The sequence below is a fragment of the Cricetulus griseus genome (genome assembly GCF_003668045.3).
Source record: "Cricetulus griseus strain 17A/GY chromosome 1 unlocalized genomic scaffold, alternate assembly CriGri-PICRH-1.0 chr1_1, whole genome shotgun sequence".
Classification (NCBI taxonomy): Eukaryota; Metazoa; Chordata; class Mammalia; order Rodentia; family Cricetidae; genus Cricetulus; species Cricetulus griseus.
The window spans coordinates 175,941,014-175,966,972 of NW_023276807.1; the positions used below are offsets into that span (position 1 = coordinate 175,941,014).

The 25,959-nt window shown below is 41.6% G+C and overlaps 1 protein-coding gene across 3 annotated transcripts in view; it reads right to left on the bottom strand.

Annotated features, from left to right (window-relative positions):
• Ube2e2 (ubiquitin conjugating enzyme E2 E2) overlaps positions 1-21,539 on the bottom strand; it is a 296,679-nt gene extending 275,140 nt beyond the window's left edge. Inside the window, exons 1-3 of one of the 3 annotated variants that reach the window (XM_027389395.2) lie at positions 21,397-21,539; positions 15,411-15,594; positions 5,241-5,291 (exon numbers count right to left, since the gene is read on the bottom strand). In XM_027389395.2, the coding sequence (XP_027245196.1) occupies positions 5,241-5,291; positions 15,411-15,594; positions 21,397-21,421 (260 nt within the window). In that variant the 5' untranslated portion in view covers positions 21,422-21,539. The other 2 variants (XM_035452237.1, XM_027389396.2) reach the window with 2 other exon arrangements.
• Between the last annotated feature and the right edge of the window lie 4,420 nt (positions 21,540-25,959).

A 25,959-nucleotide genomic window follows, 5' to 3' on the forward strand; every position in this document is an offset into this window, starting at 1 on the left:
GAAAGGGGTCATCTTTAAAACTAAAAAGGAAGGTAAAGAACAAGAGTATAAGTCTAAATTCTTAAAGCAGTGGTTCTCAATCTTCCTGATGCTGTGACCCTTTAATGCAGTTCCTCATGTTGTGGTGACCCCCAACTGTAAAATTACTTCATTGGTACATAATAACTCTAAGATTGCTATTGTTATGAATTATAATGTAAATATCTTATATACAGGATATCTGATACGCTTCCCTCTACCCCCAGGGGTCAATACCCACAGGTTGAGAACCATTGTCTTAAAGGAATATAAGGTTAAAAGCCTTTGATTGAGGTGGTCATGGGTCGGTGGTGGGGTTAAGAGAAAGAAAACAAACCGTTGTTGTTTTGCTAAATGATGGTGCTGTCAAACACTATTCCAAACCTTTATAGTCATAGATCTGTGCTACTCTAAACCCTGGCCAAAGAATTTTCTTCTTGTAGGGTTAAAGCAGTCTTCTAACAGGTCACGATGCTGAATATAAATAACTCTGAGTGCACTGCTGTGGATGGGTCCTCTCCATCAACCTCCCAAGGCTCAGGGAACTCCAGGAAGATGTAGCAGAAACAATAGCAACTGGGGAGGAGAGCTGTGGGATGCAGACTTTGGACATGATGTGACTGTGGCATTCATCAGCTTGCAGCAGCTATGCTTGTCTACTAGATCAAGATAGTGAAAACTCCACCATGGATGGAGTAGGGGCCCCAGTCCTATCATAGGAGCTACTTGCAGTTGGAGACTGCTGAGGGAAAGAGTTGCTCTCCTCTGGGAATGTGGCTGCTGGAATGTTGGATGGGCATACACCCATGTGCTTCTGTGTAACAGTAACTGGACTCAGGGTTATTAATAACCATGTAAAGGGAACATGCAGCTGGGAAGGAGGTGGGTACTGGGAAGAGTTGAGGGGTAGCAATAGATGGGTGTGATCAATATACATTGTATAAATGTATGAAACTATCAAAGAATAAGAACATTAATTAAAAATCATGTGATTTTATTAAATTCAAACCATCTGCTTTCATCTGTTTAACCCTGAGCAAGGTACTTAAGCTCCAAGCAATAGAAAAACCAAACATCTCACACAACAATTCTTCACCATCTACAATCTGCTATTCAGCTTTTCCAGTAACCAGAAGGGAAAAGAAGCTGTGAGGACACAGCTTACTAAAGACACACTAACCAGACTGTGTGTTACTGGCATAAGAAAACCGTCACCCCTCAACACACACATACACACACATACACACACACACACACACATACACACACACACACACACACACACACACACACACACACACACACAGAGGCACATGTATATGCACAGAAAGAACAGAGTTTAGCAATAAAGCTTCATATTTACAACCCAGTGATTCCAACAAGGGTGTCCAGACAATTCATTAGAAGCACAAGAAATAATCCCAGGGATTAACAAATGGGATCACAATGGGAATGTTTTTAAGAGTAAAGAGATGGGCTATAGAATGAGAAAAAAATTCTGCCAACTACACATCAGACAGAGAATATTTAGAATATATAGAGGACAGCAAAAATTAAACAACAAATCATCCAATTAATAAACAAGTTAACATGCTGAAAATACAGTTCTCAAAAGAAAAAACACAATGGCCAATAAACACTTGAAAAAAGTGTTGAACACACTTAGCCATGGGGGAAATGCAAATTAAAACTGCTCTGAGATCTCAGGTCACTCTAGGCAGAATGGCCATTACTTTGAGAACAAATGCCAGAGAGGATATGGGGGGAGGGGGAAGGAACCCTTGTTCACTATTGGTGGAAAGATAAACTGGTGTAGCCAGTATGGAAAATCAGTATGGAGTTCCTCGAAAAAGTACAGCTAGAACTACCATACAAAGTAGCTGGGCTGCTAGAGTATAACCAAGGGACTCCAAAACAACACACCAGAGGGACTTGCACATCTGTATTTATTACTGTTTTATTCACAACAGTCAGGGAAGAAGCAGCCTAGATGTCCATCAACAGACGAATGGATAATGAAAATTCGGCAGTTATACACAATGGAATTTTACTCAGCTTTAAAAAAAAAAAAAAAAACACGAAATCATAACATCTGCAGGAAAATAGATGGAACTGGAAATTATTATGTCACGTGATGTGTGCAGACTCAAAAACCACATGTTCTTTCACACATAGAACCTAGATTTAAAATTGTGTGTGTGTGTGTGTGTGTGTGTGTGTGTGTGTGTGTGTGTGTGTGTGTGTGTCCATGCACATCCATGCCTGTAGGCTATGAAACAAACAAACAAAAAAGGGAATCCTGAGTGGGGTGGGGAAACATCTTGGCGAGAGAAAATAAAGGGATCTATGTGATGGAAAGCAGAAAGAAGGGCTTTGAGAAAAGGAACCATTGGGAGGGGCAAGTAGGAGAGAGGAACAAGTTAGAACAAAGTATAATGGCATGTATGTATGAAAAAGCCATAATAGAATCCATTAGTTTGTCCACCAACTTAGAAAACTGTGAGAGACAGGCAGAGAAGGAAGGTAACTCAGTAGTAAAGTCCTTTCTTTTAAGAAATGGTATGGGCAACCCAGAGAAATTGCAATTGAACTCTCATCTCATACCATACATACAAATTTGAATTCAAAAGGGATGTATAATTTTTTCTGGCTATGACCCACAAACAAATTCTATGAGCAAAACCTTTTCTTAGATATATAATAAAGTTAATTGTTTGGGCACATTTACACTGTAACATAGACAAAAGAACTACTGATAAAGGAAAAGTTTAACTTACCTGAAAAAGCAAACACATACACACAACAAAAAACCATGTATTTCATTTTTACCTTTCTCAAGAACAAAACATATAAAGAAAATTTAACACATGCAAACATGTTATTTCCTACATAAAATAATTTAGCTTGTTAAATCACTTGCTTTCGGGTGTTCTTTTAAATAACTACTGGAAAGCTTACAGAGAGATTGCATATTTAGGACTATATTTCATCCTTACTACCAAAAAGATAAAACAAAATTTAGGTTCATTCAAAACCCATAGGGTGGGGTGGAATGAACCAATACCATGCAAGGTAATTTCCTCTGGAAATGGTTTACACAAATATGTATCTCTCCACTGAATATGTAACTGGGGTGGGGAGATAGGTATTTTACTAAAGACCTACATGATAGTTAAAACATATGTTTGTTCCTTCAATATGATTCCTAGTGTTTCTTTACTAGGCATCATGCTAAAATATGCATCAAAACCCAGAGCCTCCATATCTAACCCCATAGACAGACTTAAATTGCATAATGTTTGCTTATGTCTCAAAAAATGGGATTATACCACACTTTTAAATGCAAAGTGACTTCTCCTACTGCCAGACAGCCCATGCACAAAGAAGCCTCCTCCCCTCCCAGTCTGCTTGAACAAGGAGACCCCTAGGCATTCCCTCACATCTTTGCCTGTGAGAGCTGACTAACCCTGGAATCAATAGATAAGACTTTGTGGCTGATCTGTAAAACAATAAACAAGAGAATTCTTCAGAAATGAGAGCTGAATGCAGATTCAGGGAAGGTCTCTTCTGTTAATTTGCTATATTATTGTAAGTTAGTTCCTTAGTTGGTAGACCATATCTTTTAAAAGTCAACCACAAGCTATTGTCAGCGCTGGCCAAAAACAAACTGAAGTTAATCATTGTCTTACTTCTCTTTCTAAAGACACTAACCACATTTTCAATGAACTCTATTGGGGTAAACTTAGCACAGTGGTTCATGACTATAATCCCAGTGCTCAGGAGGCTGCAGAAGATTAAGGGTTCAAAGCCTGTGTGTACTACATAATGTGATCCTGTCTCAACAAAATAGTGTGAAATGCAGTTCAGTGGTAGGAGCTTGCCTGTCATACCAAAGCCCCAAGCTCCACCCCCAGTGCACAAAAAGAAATACAGATGGACAGATTTACTATGGATCAATCAAATCTATGATAATTCAAGCAAAAAAAAATAGGAAATTCATTTACCAACCAGTTGTTTTTTAAAGGTTACAAAAAATATATATGCTGAAATAGTTTACTTTTTAATTTAAAGAACAGTAACACTATTAAAACACACAGTATCCCATGAAAGAATGGAATTTCTTAAAAAACCTAATTCCATCTAGAGTTTGCCCCCAAGAAATCTCTGTCACCTGAGGCAAACCTACTCTAAGTTACAAGCATTACAGATTCAGACAGTAAATGGTCTTACCTAACACAAAGAGAGCCTCATGCATGGGCACAGTCTTTGAGCACTGCCCCGTAAGTCTGTGCATGGTACATGATGCTCATAAGAATCAGACAGTGTCATCACACGAATAACCCACACCAGAACTTTTCATCCACCAAAACAAGTCACCAAGAGTCCATGTATCCATATGACCATCAGCACAGGGTTCGTTTTCACATGAAAATAAGACAAGCAGAATCAGAATTGTACTAAATAAATTCAACTGCATTCAACGTGGAAAACATTGTCATTTTTTTTAATCTGCCCTCTCACCTTCAGGGCTTGAGATCATCAATTTAAAGCAGGGAAACTCCATGTTGGCCTGGTTCCAATACTGACCTCATGCCAAAGCAAAAATAAAGGCCTTAAAATAGCTCAACAGCGACCATTCAATTATCATGCTGGCCCAAGACCAGCATAGGCAGGAAGTTACTTTTCTTTTCTTCCTCCATGTACCTGTGTATTAATCATTTCTGGGCAAATACTTTTATTTCCTCCAAATAAACACTGACCAGGAAAAAATAGGGGAAATGTAGAAAAGAAGAAAACTTTCACTATTACTGCCTCAAACCGGTCATCATTATTCAGCTCAACCAATAACTGAAAACATAACGTAAAGCATGAAAAAGCCTCATGGGAGTTTTGGTGCTTTTGTAAATTAATTTCCAATAGCTGAGTAACTATCAAACAACAAATATTTTAGTCACACTTTTATTCTATGTCATTACAGAAATCATTTAAGGCCAAGACACCTCTTCCGATTGAGAGATAACCCTATGCATCTCATGAGGGCACAGCACCACTGTGACAACACCACTCCAGCACAGTCACACTTGCTACCTTCAGTTTCTGCATATAGCCCATCACTACACCTGTTCTCCAGCTACTTAAGTCCAAGCCACCACACTGTTTTCGCTCTTTAATCAAATGTACCTTCTACAAAATAGACAAGGAAAGGAAACCAGAGTACTTACCTACAGTTGGGAGGAGGGTCCAGCGTGATCTCTGCAAGCTCCTTCTGAATTCTTTAAAATGAAGACAAGGAAAATCATGTTCAAACATCTGTTCAACCTGTTTCAATGGCTGCACTTGCATAGCAAAATCTCCCATTCACATGTATTTAGTGAGAAATCCTAGTCCTACAGGAAGTCCATATACAGTAACAAAGACGCTCTTTCTCCCAGTTTTGAAAATGGACACACACAGGGTGACAGGAAACCATCCATTAACAGTATGCCAGTCATTATTCCATAGTGGAAGCAACACTATGGCTTCATCAACCCACAAAATGAGAGATTTTTTTTTTTTTTTCCAAAACAGAAAATTATTTTTCTCAGCTCTAGCTCCTCTTAGGGAACAGAGCTCTGGTACAAAGATGGCAAATGCCCTCACCCCTATCCCACCCCACCCCCAAAGCTCTATCATTCCTCTGAGCTCAGAGGCCCAAGGCCAAAACTAAACCTCATATGTATACTTGCTGGCTTTTATTCTATCCACTCTTGGTGGCTACACTGTGAAGGATAAAGGAAAGTTGGGAAGACTCTCTCAGACTTAGCTTGGGCCAAAATCAGTCAGTCAATTTTTCCATTTGACATAGTTTATGTAGTTTCTCTTTCTAGATAGGCAACTGTCTAATCCATTGCAGGACTTCATAACTGGGGATTCAGATAACGGGAAAAAAATTAATAGCATTCACCAAAATTTCCAGTTTAATTGCAAACAGCTGCCATGTGATTTAGAGGTCATTAAGAAGTCTAATACAAATTTTAACTTCTGGTTTGTCTTAGAACACTCCCATATAGGACAACAAGCTGAACATACTAGGTTGAATCAAGCATCCTGGCTATTCCAATCAACTGATAAGAAATGTAAGTATCTCATTCCAACCTGAGACCCAGACACCTGTAAGTGGTCACAGCATTTCAAGCCTGACACTAGTCAATCCTTATGCTATAAATACCTGAATACTGTGTGTATTATACCTGAATTCTGCATGAAATATGTTAATGTCATTGCATGAGCCTGACATGAAGAAAGAAAATATTTTTAAACTTGCCTAAATCCTCATGTTATCGGGGATCAGAGGGAACTGCCAGGAATGGACCCCAGGGACTCACAGATGCTAAACACAGCACTACCAATGAGCTACACCCACCACCTATTCATGCATAGTGCTCTACTTTGATTTGTAACCACACCTAACATCCTACGTGCATGGAGAGAAACTAGCAGTGCCCACTGCTTTCTGAGTACCCCTGACACTCTTATCTATGGTTCATACCTTACTAAACATAGGTTTTGTTAAAACAAATAAAGCTCTTTAAAAAGCAGCTTCGTTTATAAGTGAGATTATTGCAGAGCTGGATAATTAAGATAGTGCATGAGTGACAGCTAACTAAAGTACCTTAAAAAGATTTAAATAACAAACATTCGTGTTTAAACTATTTCATCCTATATCTTTGTTTACATTTATTTGTGAACCTTTATTCACACACACACACACACACACACACACACACACACACACACACACACACACACACACACACAGGTCAGAGGACAACCTGGGAGAATAGTTTTCTCCTTCCACCCTGTGGGCCAGGGATCAAACTCAGCTTGTCAGACTTGGTGGCAAAAGCTTTATCTGCTGAGCCATCTTGCCAACCCTCTTCCTATATATATTTTAAGCCAACTGGACCTACTAAAATAAACATGATTCCTCCCACAGGACTGCTACTAACTTCCTAAAGAAACAGCAGCACAGACATAATGTTTATGTCTCTAATCCACACTCAGGGTTGAGGCATTATGACAGAGATCAAGACTGATAAAGTCAAAAAACTTTCATTTTCATTCTCCTTTAGCTGTAGACAACAAGCAAAGACATAGCTCTCACCTGTTCTGTGTGCCTCAGTTTCTTGTTCTACAAAGGAAAGAGGCTAACAAACACAAACTTGATGATCCCTTTATCTTTAACACTCTGTAATTACCATTTGCATATAAACAAGTATGAGTCAAAAGTAAAAAAACAACAAGTATCAAAGGCCTGAAGAGAAGCATCAAACAGACTTTCAAAATGAAATGGGTGAGTCCAGGCTAGTGCTCACAGCCTCACATCTCCCATTCAGGAAAGTGGAGCACAAAAATGCAAGAGAATAAACTACAAAGGAAAAGGACCTAAATGGTGTAAGCTGCACAGGTTGTAACTGGCAAAGGAAGCTTTAGAATGTATAAAGACATAATAAAGGTTCAAAAGGTTTGGAGGTATAATTTTTTGGAATAGCACTTTCCCAGAATATCTAAGCCCTGGTGTTTCAATCCCAGTGCCACCAATAAATAAATAAATAAATAAATAAATAAATAAAGTAAAACTTAAAATCAATGACTAAAAGATTCAAGGACAGCAAAATACAAAATTAAAGTCCTCAAAGGAAAAGAAACTTGTGTAAGAAAATCATAAATCAAGTATGAAGGAAGGAAGCTTAAATGCAATATATTTTTAAGCAAATGACATGTTATATGAAGGAGGTGATCTACTGGTCTCCATGCTCTAACTTAATTGCAGCTTAGGAATCACACTGGGCTTGCAGGAAATCTAACTCTCCCTATGCCATTTGGCCTAGCCTTGACCATCCACATCCATACAACTGGTTGACCTCTAACAGACTTCACAAAAGACAGGTTGCAGTTGCACTATACCATGTAAACATCACAAACACCGACCCTTGAAGATGCAAAATTAATCATAGCTAATAATTCCCAGCACAGAGGGCTGGAGAGACAGCTCTGCTGTTCAGAATACTCATTTCTTTGCAGAGGTTCTTAGCACCCAACATTGTGGCTCACAAATGTTTGTTGCTCCAGTTTCAGGGGAGCTGATGCCCTATTCTGATCTCCCAAGAGAAAGCAAAACTTACAACTATAAAGTAAAAATAAATAAATCTTAAAAGCAAAATCCCAGTACAGGTCAATCTGGGCAGCAGGGACTAAATCACACAATTACAGTATTAGTATCTCAATTTGTCAAAGTGGGAACCAATAAATACTATGGGAATATGAAAGAAATAAAAGTTTAAATATATTCTTTAGAATATAAAAACAGGCTGGGTGTTAGTGGCACACATCTTTAATCCCAGCACTCGGGAGGCAGAGGCAGGCAGATCTCTGTGAGTTTGAGGCCAGCCTGGTCTACAGATAGAGTTCTAGGACAGGCTCCAAAACAATATAGAGAAAACCTGTCTCTAAAAACAAAACAAAACAACAACAACAACAAAAAAAACCCAAAACAAAAAAAGAGTATAAAACAACCAATTATGATATTTTTAATTAGAAAGACGAGAAAGAGGAATAGGTAAGCTAACTAAAGTTAACTAATCCTAATATCTCAGAGCAAGGTATCAAAATTTAACAAATTTTTAAAAAGTATAAAGTTACATTTTTAAAAAACAACAGAAGAGTTAAAACCATAAATGTCCACAAGGTTTCTTCAAAATCCATCAAGACTAGGACCTGAGAGGCAGCTCAGAGGTTAAGAGTACTAGCTGCTCTTCCAGAGGAGCCTGGGGTTGATAGCCAGCAATCACATGACAGCTCACAACTGTCTATGACTCCATTCCAGTGATCTGACAGCCTCTTTCAGAATCCTCTAGCACTAGGCATGCATGTGGTACACCAACAAACATGCATGCAAAATGCCCATACACATAAAAAAAAATCTTAAAATAAATCAAAATTGTTAGGACTACCTGAGAGAAGAGGAATGGTCAAAAATATCATTGCTTCTCATTAAGAAGAAAACTCCCTACCTTGAGTGATTTGTTTTGAGAGATGTGTGACTTTTTAAAACATTTCTTTTGTTTTGTTTTAATTATGTGTATGCATGTATATCTGTGTAAGTCCATGCACATGCAGATGCCTAGGGAGATGGTGGTATCCAATCCCTTGGAGCTAGCATGACAGACAGTTGTAAGCAAGTTGCTTCATATGGGTGCTGGGAACCGAACTCAGATTCTCTTCAAGAACAGTTCCAGCTGTTAACCTCTGAGCCATCTCTCCAGCCCACGAGTGACTTTTATAAACTATCTTTAAAATTAGGAAAAGGAAACAAGAAGCTTCAAAGAGCACCCATAAGCAACGAAAGAAACCTATTTCTGAGACAGAGTATAGCTATGCAGCCTGGATGACCTTGAATTCACATTCCAAAGTGCTAAGATTACAAGCTTGTACCAGCCATACCCAGCTGAAAACTATCTTAACATAAAAGAACTTTATTAGGGTTTTCAAATGCCCAATTTGAAAATACCAAAAAAAAAATTGACAAAAATCATAATTTCCTGTCAGAGAATTCCCCAAAAGAACCCAGACTTCTCTCCCTGCATACATGGTTCCACATATTATTCAATACAAAAAGCAATTTGCTGATAAATTCGACAGCTCTAAGCAATAAGCCAATATATTACAATGTATTTTGAGCTACCACTACCTAAGAATGGCTGTTTCTCTTGACAGAAAGGATTATACAAAGAATTGCTATTTAGACAATTACAAGGTGTCCTGTTGTATTAAATGACAGCAATCCAATTCTGTCTCCAAAAACTGTGATTGCAGTATCTATTAAGTTTCTCTGACTTAAATAATGAGTAAGGGAGAAAGCTATATCACATAGTGCCCCCGGGGTGAGAAACAATGAAAAGGTATCAGTATTTCACCCTTAAAGTGTACCTTTCATGTGATGATCTTAGACCGCTAAGAGAGAATTAAAGGAATCACACAGAATTCTCTATTACTGCTCTATCTGTCCCCATTTACAGGCTAGGAAACTAAGGCTGGGTACTGCACATAAGCAAGAAGGAAAACTAAGATAACAATCTTCTTAAGCAAACTAAAAGGTGACTCTTTAACAGACAATTGTCTTAGCCATAAGTCTACATGACAACTGATAGTATTTCCAAATCCCATCATCCAATATGATATAACCCAAGATTCTGTGATAGGCATGTCAGCAAGGGCACACACTTCCCTAGAGAGCCAGAGCCAAATTTTCCTGTTTGCCAATTTACCTGACTTAACGTGTGTTGCAGGAGTGCATGAGCAGGGCTAGCACGCTATCAATTTGAGAGGCTACTGGTTGTTTTTCAATCCTTTAAATAAGAAGGTGTGGGACAGGGTGGGGGGTGCTTAGGGATCATAAGTCATTTGGACTCAACTGAGGAACCAAAATTAGATAGGATGGGGGATCTAAGAATACACTCCAGAAAAATGAAGCAGTATACATGTACAACACACACAAAATAATAATAATAATAATAATAATAATAATAATAATAATAATAAATAAAACCCGGGGCTAAAGAAAGTTCACTCACTCACTCACTCACCCAGGGCTCAGCACAACAAGAACACTTGTGCTTACAGTCAGGGAAGTGGAGCCACAGCAGCTAAGTCCTTTCATTATGCCTGAACTTTCTTTCTTCTGCTTCTCTCTTTCCTCCTCCTCCTCCTCCTCCTCCTCCTCCTCCTCCTCCTCCTCCTCCTTCTTCTTTTTTTTTTTTGGATGAGTCTCACTGTGTAGACCTAGAGACCCATCCACCTACCTCTGCCTACCAACACTGGGCCTGATTTTTATTTTATTTTTATTTCTGTGTATTTCCATATATGTGTAAGCCACCTGTGTGCAGACTCCCAAGGAGGCCAGATGAAGACGTCAGATCTCCTGCCACTGCAGTTACAGGTGGTTGTAAGCAGCCTGATACAGTGCTGAGACTGGAACTGGTGGAGGGCCTCAGAAGAGCAGTAGGCTGTTTACCTGCCGAGCCACCTTTCCAACCCACACTTGGAAGACTTCTCTACTCCCCCATAGACAGCATGCCTTAAGACACACCAGCACGCCTAACTGGCTCAGCATTTGCTGAGCCAGACAGCTTATTCTCAAGAGAGCATCACACTAATTTTATTTTCATAATAATTTTAATGACAAAATAGTCTCTAGAAAAAAACAACTGTCATTGCACATAAGCCTAGAATTTAATTCTGGATGCTGATAAGTACCATGGACCTGTCATTTTTAAGTGACCACTGACTTAAGACACATCATCAAATAAGTGTGTGCATCAACTGTAAAATGCCTGCAGACCACAAAACATAGAAAAGCTTTAAAATGCACATGTCAAGAAAACAGTCATTATCAGCAAACTTTGATAAGCCCAGCAGTGAACAAAAGATCACACTAGGATCTACTGAAATCTACCTTTCAGCCTAACAAAAACACAAAGTTGAAAACCAAATATTCCTTCTAGAATGGCACTACACTGAAAGTCCAGTAACATTACAATGTCAGCTCTGAGCAAAACTAATTTGAAATAAATCTGATTTAAAATTCATATTTATTGAAATATCAATGTGAAAGAGGCAGAGTCAATTCACTGAGAACCTCAAAGGAGATGTTTTATGGAACTGACTAGTAATTTAATCAAAATTGTATACATTTGTCATTTTAAACATCATATAACTGTCCAACTACATATTTGTAAATATCACAGAGCAGCGTCGACACTTCAAGAGAAGCAACTGTTGTAGGAACACACCAGTCTTTAATATAAAACTGTTTTCAAAGAGGAATGTGTCACACATGCAACCTTCCTTCTTGACTAAAAAAAGGCACAAGTTTGTGCTCCTGTTTCAATATTTAAATGTATAGAACACTGTTTTGTGATACCTCAAGAATAAGATATTTTAAAGGAAACATGTCTACAATACATTAATTCTACAATTATAGTAGATTTATTACAGTAATTGTTAATCTTAAAATTCCAGCATTACAATTCACTTAATAATTGAGCCCTAAGTGAAAAGCACTTTACCTGAGTTACTACAAAATGGGTTAATTACAATAGTCCTAGAATAACAACACTAAGCCCCAAGATTAACAACAGCTTCACTGTGTCAAGGTTTGCACCAAATGGAACTGAAAACTATCCTCACAGACAGTAACTGGCATGAGGTCTAACTGACAACAGCCATCTTCAAGAACTCCCTATAAGCAAAATACAAAATCATGACAGCTCTCTAAGGAGGGCACCGTGATCCTTATTTTGGAGGTGGGCATGGCAGTATACCTGTAATCCCAGCTCTTGGGACACTGGGCAAGAGGATCTCAGGTTCAAGGCCAGTTGGGCTTTATACTTAGTTTCTAGCCAGCCTGGTCTACACAGCCTGAGTCTATCTCAAGCACATCCCCACCCTGAGGCAAGTGGAAAGTGTGACTAGATAAAGACACTAAGTCAGACAGCTGTCAAGTGTTAGAACCTGGGCTCCAGGCAGACCTTGTCTCGAATAAAAGCTCTTACAGCAACTGTTTATCTCATAGAATGACAGTGTTCAGGAAGACTTGTCATCTAAATATTGATTCTTCATTTTTTAAAATACAAATTAAAATGTTATTTTAGGTCCTAACTGAAACCCCAGTACAGAAGGAAAGTCTCATTCCCGAAATAACCTCAAAGCTTTAAGACAGCAAGGAGTGAGTTGGCTATCAAGAGACCAGGCCAATGCTGCATGGGTGTGATGGTGGCCCCTTCTCTTCCATGATCCTCAATTTTCCCACAATTTAGCAACCAAGCAGCATTTTCACATGTAAAACCAACAGTAAATGGCTTCACACAGTGCCACCTGTAACCCATTAGGGGATCTTATTCAGACAATTCATCAATCACAGATTCAATGATTTTGCCAGTGAAGTGACTGTTTTCTCTAGGAAGCAGCTAAAAGATGACTCTTACTGTAGCAGTATTAGTAGTATTTCCTATTGGACGTCAATCAGGACTAGGCACAGAAAACCATCTCTAAAGTCAGTTTTATCCCCTATTTAAAGAGTGTCTTTCACACACATCTTTAATTCAAGCACTTGGGAGGCAGACACAGTCGGTTCTTTGGGAGTTTGAGACCAGCCTGGTCCACAAAGCAAGTTCCAGGACAGTCAGTTCTACATAGAGAAACTGTGTCTCAAAAAACAAAACAAAGAGGGGGAATCTTTTTTCCATAATTTATTCATGAAATCATTAGGGGTGCTTTCTAAAATACTGTGGTAAAATGAATGGGAAGGTGCATTAAACAGCACACCTTCCTTCAAAGGCAGCTTTGTTTTGAGGATTTTGTTTTTGGTAAGGATACTCCCAAACAGAGAAACGGGAGATCTCTGCTGATTAACAGTCATAGGGAGTGCAGACAGACAAGCAGGACTACGCCCCACAGACCTGCCTGGTCCTCTTTCTCCCCTGCCTGAAGCAGCCCTGAAAACCTCAGCGTCAGCAGCTCAGGGCAGGATGAGAGCTCTTAGATGGAACTGCATAAGATCTGGATTTGGACAGTCTTACCCATCCTCCCCAAACCAGCTTTTACCCAAATGTTACATTTCTCCACTCCTAACCTTTCTTATCCTCCCTACCCTAGTCCCACTTGGCAGGAGCAGGTGTCACCCTGCTAAGGCCTCCTGGACATGGAGTGTAACAGCAAAAAGAAACGTTCTCCCACCCCAGCGTGTTCCATTTTAAACTGGTAAATATCTAGAGCTATCTGACTTTATATAATTCTCTCGAAAATGGTCAGAAATCCTGGCAAGGAAAAAGTGAATATTCAGGCAGGAGTACATAGGCTGCCTGCATCTATGACAGCTATGACTGTGGCCCAAAACATTTGTAGACCACAATGTCACAACAGGATATCAAAGTTGGATACCCTGCATTTAGTTAGTATGAATGTCTTAAATGACCAGTTACCATAACTCTCACCAGAGGGTCTACAAAGATTCATCCCAGGCCTGTGGACAGAACTCAGTTAGAAGGATACACAGTCTTTGGTTTTTTGGAAAGCAGTTCCCTAATTCATATCTTCCAATGTCTTATAAAGGCATCATTCAACAAAGAGTTCCCTGTACCTGAAGTTACATGTGTGAGAAGAAAGTTAAAGTAACACCTACATTTCCTATTTGCCATTTTTATTCGTTAAAAAGGTATTAAAGAACATAAAATCACTAGCAAGCATGAGTCCACTGAATGTAATCTGCCTTTCAAATTTTCTTCCAAGCACCAGACTATAATATAATGCTATCAAAGCAGATTCCCTCTAAGCCCACCAACATGTCAATCACTTTAAGAGGTTGAAGTATCGACAGAGCATCATCCAAGTACCTCCTTTCCAGATTTATCCATTCTCTAGGGAGAGGGGAAACCTGAATCAAGACCAACCCTCACCTAATGTAATGAAATCAAGATGCATTAACACCAGCATTTCTGACTTTACCAACTGGGAGGATCAGAGACTAAATTGTCACTAATAATTGCTTCAACAGATGTGTATGTGTATGCATGTGTGCATGAGTGTGTGTGTGACAGAGAGAATGTGTGTGCACATGAGAGAGAGAAAGAGAGAGAGAGAGAGGGAGAGAGAGAACGAATGTATAAGTCAGAGTTCAACATCAGTTATTTCCCCTATCACTCCCTGTTCATCCTGGTTTGATTTTTGTGGTTGTTGAAATAGGATCTCTTCACTAAACCTGGAGCTCACTGACTGGAAAAGACTTGATGGCCAGTGAGTTACAGAGATCCACCTGTGTCCAACACACACACACACACACACACACACACACACACACACACACACACACACTCCACTCTCCCACCCCCTACTCACAGCACTGTGGTTACAGATATGTGCCATAATGCCCAGTTTTTATATGGATGATGTTAATCCAGACTCAGCAGCAAGCACTTTGCCCACTGAGCCATCTCCCCACTCCCAGACCTAGTCAAGAGATTCTCAGTGTCTATTCTGTGTTACTGAATAGAAAAGTATATTCATGATCAAATAACCATAAATCAAATTATACTTTTATAATGTCCTGCTCATGTTTTTCTAACAAGATAGAAATATATCAATGCACTACAAGTACAGATTTTATAATATGTCATGACTCTGAATTGGCTTTTAAGAGTTTTTCACAATTAAAAACACATTTTAAAAATTATATTAAGGGGGGGAACCTGTAAACTCTATAACCTTCATCCCGGAAAAATGACTAAATACAAGGGAAAATATGAGTTTAAGGTGATAACTTGAAAGCAAATCCAGAGCTGCCAGCAGCTGGTTACCTTTTGGCACTGGTTGACAGTTTGGCAGCTGTCTTGCTGGATAGCTTCCCCTCCTTTTTCTTGGGCTGAACTTGCTCTCGCTCAGGTTCTTGCTGAACACTCTCCCGTTGATCTCCATCGGAACTTCCTCCACTAGTGCTTGGACTGTCGTCAACTCTCTGTGCCTCAGTGGACATTTTAGATCCTGGATTAAAGATGAAACATCATTTAGTCTGCTGTGGGAGGGACTACAACAAGGTACATCAAGAATGGAGAGAAAATGAGACTACAAAACAAAAGTAAAATTAGGTATAAAAATGGGAGTTGCCTAATTACAAAACAAATAACTCTGGGGGTTGCCAAAGGTTTTCTTCTACGAATTTATGTAAAATGTAGACACAAATATTGGTAGCACTTTTATTCACAAGACAAAAAGTGGAAACAATTCAAATGTTCTCCACCTAGTGGGTAACACGTGGTTCATCCACATGACAATATACCTAAGCCACAAAAAGGAATGAAGTCCGGTATCTTCATGCTTCAGCAGGAAGACCCTGAATCTAACTGAGAGAAGCCAGTACAGCCACAAGGACCACAGACTGCACAAGCTCATTTGTAAGAAATATCTAGACAGTAAAATCCATGGGAACATAGAGACAGAGAAAAGGGAAGTGACTTTTACTGAGCAGAAACTTTCCTGTGAGTGATAATGCTCTTAAGTGGAGGTCAGAGCAGAAAAGCCTCAGCGTGGCTATGCTTTGTTTCTGTAGTTCTGAGGACAGTAACCAGTGTCCCATTGTGTAAAGCAAGTGCTCTACTCCTGAGCTACTGACAATCCCCAGGCTAAGCTGCACATTTTAAGATGGTGGAGGTATAGTTTGGGCAGAGTGCAAGTTCAGCAGAGTTCAAGCTCCAGTATATACAAAAAATGAAGGAGGCTAACTTTATAAGGTAAATTACATCTCAAAAGAACTGGCATAAGACAAACCAGAAGAGACTTGAGAGTTGGCTCAGCAGTTAAGAACACTGGCTGCTCTTGCACAGAACCTGGGCTCCATTCCCAGCTCCCTCAAGGTGGCTCACAATGGGCTGTAACTCCAGCTCCAAGGGATGACACCCTCTCTGACCTCGCTGGACACCAGACACATATGTGGTGCACAGACATACATGCAAATAAAACAATCATACACAGAAAATAAAAATAAATAAATCTTTTAAAATGAGAGAGAAAGAAGGATTGAGAGCCTAATTTTTTCAGGCTTTGGGCTAAGCACTCTGGGCTCAGTTATGAGAAGTCTGGACAGGTAAACAGACCTGCAAAGTGTCCTGGCAAGTCATCACAAAAAGGCCCAGGGCTGAGAAACAGGGGCACTGCCACGCTCACATCCAATCGATACATCCTCAGAGCTGAGCCAAGGTTAAAATCCTCTAAGCTGGGAAATTGTTTTAAGTAACCTTTGTGATAACGGAACAGAGGCCACGTGATTCCAAACAAGAACTGAGGCTTAGGAGAGTATGGGCACTGACCCAGCTCCACTAAGCAACCATGTTTCACAAGAGATAGAGACTGTACTGAGACACTGATGGATTCATTTTTTTCCCCAGTCTGGAGGAAATAGCCCTGGAGGTTGGAAATTCACTTTGCTCTGGGTTCATGCTCCTGGAGCAGCTCCGATTACCAACTCAATTTCCTCAATACCTTGATACCTAGGTAGCCGTTATAACCTAGATAGCAGACACAAAAATGCACTGAGTGAAGAGGATATCCCTTCTCCAATCTCATTCCATCATAATCAGCCCCAGTTTGATCCTTACTATCACATCCTGTCTGACCCAGCAAAGTGACAGACTCAGAACTGAACTGACAAAACCCATATCCAGATTCTACAGGGCTTCAAGCCACCAGTAACCATTCTGAGTATCATGTAGCTAAGGCTCAGATATACGTCTCTGAAAAAAAACAAGACTGCCTGTGACTATTGTCATCACCATCACCACTACCATCATCATCAAAACACACACACACACACACACACACACACACAGAGAGAGAGAGAGAGAGAGAGAGAGAGAGAGGAGAGAGAGAGAGAGAGAAGAGAAGAGAGGAGGGAGAGAGAGAGGGAGAGAGAGAGAGAGAGAGAGAGAGAGAGAGAGAGAGAGAGAGAGAGAGAGAGAGAGAGAGAGATTTATCTAAATTCCTCTTGAAAAAGACTCTTTTCGGTTACTCTTAAATTAAGACTTTGAAATAAAACTGTTCCTGATATGGTCAAAAGTATGCTTCGGTGCACACAAAAACAAAAGCCTCACTTAAAACACAATGCATTACTATCATTACCTAGTCCAAAGGTATGACCCAATAACTAATCAACATTCATCATCCTCAGTTCAACGTAGAGTTTGCTCAAAGACATGGTGGCTTCTTAACACAGGCCTTTAGCAGACTGAAAGTTTTATAGGACAAACTTTTTTTTATAAGACAATAAACACAGCAAAGGACTGGAAGAGTCAGGAAGCACAGAGATGAAGCATCAAAAGACACCACATATAGCATCACCACCCCCAGCCCTAATAGTTCCTTTGTCCAAACAGCTCTCAAACACTCACAGGAAACCAGACTGCTCCCCTACCTTCTGTAAATGGAGACCATCATTCTCCGTAGCTATGACACATTTTATGAGCAATAAAGTCACTTAATAGAATACTGAAATTTTATATCAGTATGTTTCACACCTAGCTCTACAAGTCTGAGTATATTTCTTGGGTTTTCTTCCATTTTTATTTGACTTTAAGCTTATTATTATTGGGTTTAATATTTGTATTCTTTTTCAGCTTGCTTCTTTGAGTTCAAATCTACAAAAAGTTAAAAAAAACTTGTAAGTATGTACACTATAGATGCTAGATAGAGCATATATACAGGGAAAGAAAAAGAAGCACTCTTAGGGTTAGATGTTCTAGGAGCAAAATGCTGCTGGAAAAAAAATGTAAAGAGATGTGAAAGAGTGAAAAATTGTTTTATGTATCCTAAACCTCAGGCAATCTATCACACCACATGGCAAACACAAGAGCCACAGAAAAATAGTTACCTTACACTGAAGCCACTGCTATGACTGCTATGTCAAGTCATGGCTATGTACTGAGTTAGTCATAAAACCACACACTCGGTTCAGTATTAAGTACATTTACATACACCTAATAATATGTCAACTATATAACTACTGAATAGACTACTCAATGATGTAAAATACCATAATCTGAGACTGAAATTTCTAAAACTACTACAGAATACCAGAAGATTAAGCTACTAAAACTACTAGTGACAGGCTTGGGGGGTGTGGCTCAGTGGTAGAGCACCTTGCCTAGCGTATATGGGAAGGCCTGGGTTCAATCCAAAACATCACCACAGAAAGTGTCTAAATGCCTAAATAGGAGCATAATTTCTATAGCTTTATAGCTAAAAAATTATCTACACTTTTGATCTAAGATACCTTATTTCATCCAAAACTTGACCTACAACTGACAAATCCCACCCCTCACCCCCACCCCCACCCAGGGCCACTGATAATCCTTATTAAATCATTTAGAAATAAAAGTTTAGCATCACCTTTTCAAATGTCAAGAATTAAAGAAATGTCTGCTGAGTGTTTTCTGAATCCTTGATTACAGAAAATAAAAGTGACTGCACACTCAGGCACAATTAACTTTTATGAAAGATAATACTCTATAGATCATTCCAATAACTATATGTATAAAAATGGTGACTTGTCTCTCTAAAGTATAAATAAGTTCCTGAATAAAAACTTTTAAATATTAAAATTAATTCGTAAAGATCTAATTCCATACAATTACCTAACCTAAAGGAAGCTAAATTCAAGCGCTCTACACACAAATATGTCTTCTAATAACAGTTTCAAAGATCTTAAGATTCCTAAAGTGGTATTTCATTTCAGATTCAAAGTGAACCTTAGTTCCTAACTAAAACATAAAATAATATGGTGGATTTTCCAAAAACACGTTACAATTAAGAATTTACACATACTAATTTTCTATGCTTTCTTTGATAGGTACTCTATGTTGTGATTATACTCTGTAAATTACCAGCATAGTGAGTGAAATTCACCTGTTCCATAACAACAAAAGGATCTGTCTGTAAATCCCATTGATGAAACCAACAATAGTCAAGTCCACATTGCTATTCATTAAATGTCATGATTTTAAAAAAGAAAACTTGTCATGGGCATCTTGTAGTTTTTCTACTTGGGATTTCTAAACTTTCCAAAAATGTAAAATATTTTATATTACATGCCGAACATGCAGCGCTATCCAGCTTTTCAAATGACTGAAAAGATATTTATGGGGGAAACAACAGTGGAGCACCTGATTGGGGGGGAAAGTGTGCTGTTCCCTAGGGAAAACAGCTCAAGGTATGACATATGAAAACACTCCATCTTCATCATCGCCCACATACGAAAGGCAAAGCGCCCAGGAGCATCCCAACTGCCTGAGTAAAGACAAATATTTGGATTCCCAAGATTCAGATTCGATTATCACATTTCCAGAGCGTGCTTTTCAAAAATCCAAGGATTTAAAACTAAGACGAGCTTTTAAAAATCTTTCAGAACGGTAAGGTAATCAGAGGTAAGTCCTAGCACATCCTTTTGTACTTTGAAATGGAAATACTTGCGCAGACCCTCAAAATTACACAATACAGGGGTGGCGATATCAGAGTCCTGCAAACCAGCAAATTGGTCCAAAAGCCACCGAGCCCAGGGTGATGATGTCTCTAATGCGGCCTTAATTTCCTTTAGGGAAGATGGATTGGGTATTTCTGGTTAGTCGTGGGAAAAGAGCCACCAAGAAGCCAGGCTTTATGTTCATTAGAATTGGAAAAGGGTAAATGGATCAAAACATTAGGAGAGAAGGGGGGGAGGGGGGATAGGGGGAAATCCAGTTTCCAATCAGGCCAGCGGGGGCTGCAGAGAAGCCAGAGGAAAACCTGCTTCGGAGCCAAACTGTGCCAAGCACCAGGCATTACAAAAGACCAGTGCGACGCCCCCCACCCCGGGGCATCACGCACACACCCAGCCGGTGCTCCCGGGCGGGCCCTCGCCCGCACGGACACCTCGTGCAGCAATTATGCAATTAGGGAAGAGCTCGGGACAGCCGGGCACTTTGCACCACGACATCCATCCTGGACTTCGCGGAGACTTAGTTCCCGGCTGCGGCGGGCGCGAGCGGAGAGGGGAGGGGTCCTCGAGGGCGGAGGAGGGCCACACTCTGCGGGAGGGGGGGAGGGGCGCGCGGGCCCCGGCGGGCACGCGCAGGGCCAGGGAGGCCTGCGGGGCCGCGGGCGCGAGCCCGAGCCGAGGCCGCGGGGGGCGGGGATCTCGCCGGGCTGCCCTCGCCGCGTGGGGTCCCGCGCGCCCCACGCCGCGGCTCAGGCCGCGGCCACGCCCGCCCGCCCGCGCCCCACTCACCTCGCGGCGCCGTCCGCTCTCCAGCCGCGGCTCCGACGCCGAGTCCCGGAGTGAAGCCGCCGCCTCCGCGAGCCGCCGCCGCCGCCGCCACCCGGCCGTCCGCGCGCGCCCCCTCCCAAGCGCGCGCTCGCCCTGCCCGCCCCGAGAGCCCGCGACAGAGCGAGCCCCACGTCGGCCTCGCGGTGTCGCGCCCGCGTGCCCGCGCCGCGCTTTCGCCCCGCCCCCGCCGGCGCGTGCCCGCGCGGGGTCCGGTGAGGTGCGCGCGCAAAAGTAAAGTGACAGCTGAGTCCCGGGCCGGGCCGGCGCGGGCAACCGCGGGCAAAGGCGAAGGGAAAGGGAGGTGGGAAATCGAGGCTGGACGGCGGCGGGAGGGGAGGGACGCGAGGACCTTGACGAGTGCGCGCGTTAAAGGGACACGCGGGCTAAGGGGGTGGGGGCGATCCCCCAGGAGGGAGGTGTGCAGCGGAGTGGGGTGAGGGGCAGGGAAAACCGCCCACCATGCACCCACCAACTCGTGCACGCGCAGGGCCCACCTGCACCGCGGTGGGAAAACTTCATGTGAGCCCGGGTGAAGCCTCGCTTTACCCCATAGCTGCTGCAGGAAGGCTCCTGCGGTGCCCAGTACTGTCCTGGAACTCAGACTTCCACCCCAGGAGGCTGGGGAAAGGAGGGGGTGGGGCGAAGGGTGCTGCACTATCAGAGTGAGTGGGAGACTGCCTCTGAGCCCCGGGAGACCGATGTGGGACAGTAGCCTTGCTGTGGGTGGCCTGAGGAACATCAGGTTCCCCTGTCATTGTAGCCCAAAATAGCCACTTAAGAAAAAAAAAAAAAAAAAAAAAACTGCGCATGCTTTGTAAACTCAGCTTCCATGAACTAACCCCACCACCAGAGTGTGTACACACACAGAGAGAGAGACAGAGACAGAGACAGAGAGAGAGAGACAGAGAGAGAGACAGAGAGAGAGACAGAGACAGAGAGACCTCCAACCTCTCCTAACAACTGAGTTCTAAGACTACTCTTAACTTCTGCTGGGAGACTTGGAAGCTGTTGAGACTGCCCACCAGAGAGAACTGAAAACAGTCTGCCCACCTGTGAGAGGGGCAGACTCGGTATAGTCTAAGTCACTTGAACTGTGCTAGTCATACATAGAAAATGGTGGTGAGACCAACCTACCAGGGGCCATAGCCCACCAAGGGGAATGACAAGTCCTGAGTCAATCAAACAGCCTAAAGAAACTAGAACCAAAAAGACCCCAGAGACTGGAGCAAGACAAGAGCCATTACCTATGTCTGGGACAGAAAATGCTTCCACCAGATGTGTTCTTCAAGAATTGGCTTTTAATTAATCAACTCCTTGAAAACTGCCCAAAGCAGCTAGTGGTATCTAGCCTGGAATTCCCCACAGAGGAAAAATGACAGCACCTGTGTCCCCAGGAATGTCAGCTCATGGATGCATGGGAGGGTTAGAAATGAGTGAATCCTGGGTTTCTTGTTTGTGTGGCCACCTATACAGTGTATTAGATGTGGTACAGCATATTAGTAGAAATGTATTATATTTAGAATATGAGCAAATAGGGCATTCCATAGGCTGTCTTAAGTGCGTACATAATTCATCTTCCCTCATGAAATCTTTCCATATTTTCATTTTCCTGATTATGTTTCAAAACTACAGAAATAGTGAAGCCCCCCTTACCTGTGTTTTGAAACTGTTTTTAAAAAGTTGTTTTGTTTTGATCTGGGATTTGACCCAGGGCTTCAACAGGCAGCAGGCATGTAAGTTAGGCCACTGAACTATACACCCGCTTCTGGTATCCTATGCTTCTATGTGTGTGCTGTCGGCTTACAATGGCTGTTTTATAAGAAAGTACTCATTTGCTCCAGCCATTTTCAAGTCTTTTTTTTGTAGTTCTATTACTGACATCAGGCCATGGGGATGTGATGATGTCAACTTCCATCCTGTGGAAACAGTTGAACTTTCACCACCATATTGTTGAAGCTATGCTTTGGCACTAATTTGTCTATCTACAGATGTTTTAACTGATAGTTTGCAAAGTTCAGAACAGGAAAACAAGTCTGATTCACTCTTCTCATTCATTCAAGGAATACTAGTTGTTGTGTGCCAGGCTCTAGTTTATTGAGTCTAGATAGTAGGAATAGAACTATGAGTGAAGAGAAAAACCTAATCCTCACAGGACTTTCCTGGTCCAGATCCTTGTCAATTTTCACACTCTGCATTCAAGTCATTAATGAATTCTGCTGATTTGGTTATCTAAAACATCTGTTGAACATTATTCCAGAGAGCCATGACCAGGCAAAGCACAGATTTATGCATTCTGTGACTTGGAGGCCTGTTACAAAATGTGATGTCTATAACACAATGCCTATACCCCAAGACTCAGAGAACACTAAGGAAGATGAAGACACAGAAAAGAGATTTAAAGAACCAGAGGAGGTGGAGGACTACAGTGAAATAATTTCTTCTGGATCTGACAGGGATGTTGTCCCCATAGACCCTCAATACTGTGGCTGCTTGCATAAAACCACACCAGTCAAAATGCCAATATAGATGGGGAGAGGACTCACAAAGCCCCACCTCTAGTTGAAGAGCTACAGCAAGTCAAGGCCTTCTGAAAAGGGTTGGTTTTCTTCAGGGACAAGAAAGGTTGCGCACACCAAAGTGGTCAGCTATACACCCATATATATATGGGCAACATTACCTGAACTTGTGTGTGTGTGTTACAGGAGATGAGAGATCATAAACTTGAAATTTGAGACAGGGACATGGGTAGAGACAAAGGAGGATTTGGAGAGGGATGGGAAGTAGGATATGATGAAAATACATTGAGCTCTTATATAAAATTCTCAAAACAACCCCCTGCCCAGAAATGTCTGCTGATATGTCTGTCCCTTTCCCATTTCCCTGCTTCCTGCTAAATCCCCAGTCTGAGCTACCGTAAAATCTCAGTAGAAGTCTCCTAACTGATTTTTCACTCCCCATATTCCACAGAAACACACACGCAGGCAGGCACGCACACCCGAGCAGGGGGGTGGGGGTGGGGGAGCAGAGTGACAGGGCAGGCTTGTGGGCTCAGTACTCAGAAGACAAAGGCAGACTGGAGGCCACTCTGAAAAGGAGAAACACAACCCTAAAACATGGTTAGCTTATGTCTCTCTTCTCAAAAAGTGCCAATGGCTTTGCATCCTGCAGCAAGAGCCAAGTTCTCCTAATGACTACATGCCCTCCTCCTCCTCAACTAGCTGAACCCAGCAAGTCTTCCATACTGTTATACTCACTGTTGCTGATCCCTAAAGCGGTCTTCTCTCCTGCCCCTCCCCCAGAACATCCTTTTCTCCTCTGCTTTATTTCCTCCTCTCCACTATGCTTATATATCCAGTTCCATTGTATCACTCTGTCATCATGAACTCACTCTTCCTTCCTACATTCTTGTCTCTAAGTTTCCATACGGACTCAATTCCCAGCAGAGTTAGCAAATAGGGATGTTTTGAAGGCTCCTCTAACTTTCTCACAGCAAAGCTCAGGAGAAGGTAGAGTCACTATTTCCTATTTTGGACGAGTGATAGGAAATTTTTTTCTGGGGGTAGCAAGACTAGGTTTAAGCAGAAAGCCTCACACTGTGAGGGCCATGACCCTTTAACTGGTGAGCCCCCATTCTTGTTAGGCACTTAGTGAGAAGAGGTTATGAAATACTCAATTCTTCTCCTTGGAAGAAACATCCTATCAGCTTGGATTTACCATTGATTAGAATGCTGGAGTTGGGTATGGTGGCACACACCTGTTACCCCAGCTCTTGGGAGGCTGGGACACAGTGTCATGAATTTGTCTAGCTGGCAAAACCCTGTCAGAGAAAAACCACAGACTGGGAATTGTAACTTCCCAGTTACTTGCTCAGCCTAGCCAAGGTTGATGGTTCTATCCCTAACATGGAGAGCAAATTAGGAACCCTGAGAGAAGAAAAGAAGGTAGAAATGATCTTTTGATTAAAATCTGTAGGAAATGTGATCACCAAGATTATTTTAGATGTTAAAGAAGGGACAACACAAACCTTCTAAAATGGCAACTCACTTCTGTAATGCAATGTGTCTGGGAGCCTGAGGCAGGAAGATTCCCCTGAGGTAGAGGCTAGCCTGGGCTATATCGTGAGTTCCAGACTAGTCTGAGCTATAGACTAAAACCTTACAGAAAGAAAGGAGAAGGGGGGAGGGACAAAGAAAACTGAACACAAAGGACCCCATCACCTAGTACTTCACTGGTACACAGGTATATACCAGGTACCTAGCACACAGTTGTTGCTTAAATGAACAAATAAATGAATTTCTAACAGGGATGGGAGAGTGCCAAGAGCTGATTCTTCTGACTTTATATGGTCTAGAACTTCAGCCAAGGCTGCTATGTACCATTATATATGTTGTGTACTGTAAAATGTCACATTAATTAAGATGTGAATGAGAGCCCTGTTGAGATGGTACAACAGGTAATGACACTTGCAACAAAAGCCTGGTGCTGTGAGTTTCATTCCCCAAACCTACATAAAGATGGAAGGAGAAGAACTTCATGAAGTTGTCATGTGACTTGCACATGCTGGCTGTGGCATGCCTGCCTCCCAATCAACGTGCCCACACACAATAGTAAATAAATAATACTGTTAAAGTTTAAAAGCCATGAATGCCCAAGTGTGGCTGCTTCCCCAGCCCCTAGCCCGTGTGTATGTAGCATTGGGTCTCGATGATGCCCCTAATAATCCCTGCCTCTGCTGTTCACATTCTTGTATCTTCTCCTTCCATGTCATTATCCTAGGGTTGAGAAAACACTGAAAAGTAGGTCATGTCTAAGCTTAGTTTATAAAAGATGTTGGATTTATAGCTTGGTACATTTTGAAAGGTTGTGAAACTTTTAGGAGATGGAGCCTTAGTAGAGAAAGTTAGATCAGGAACAAGACTTGAGGTTTTATAGATGGGCCCACTTCCTATCTGCTCTCCGCTTCACACTTAGCTGCCATGTCTGACCTGCCATCTTGAACTTGGTTGCCTCAAATCATAGGCCAAAATAAGCCCCCACCCCGCCACACACACACTTCA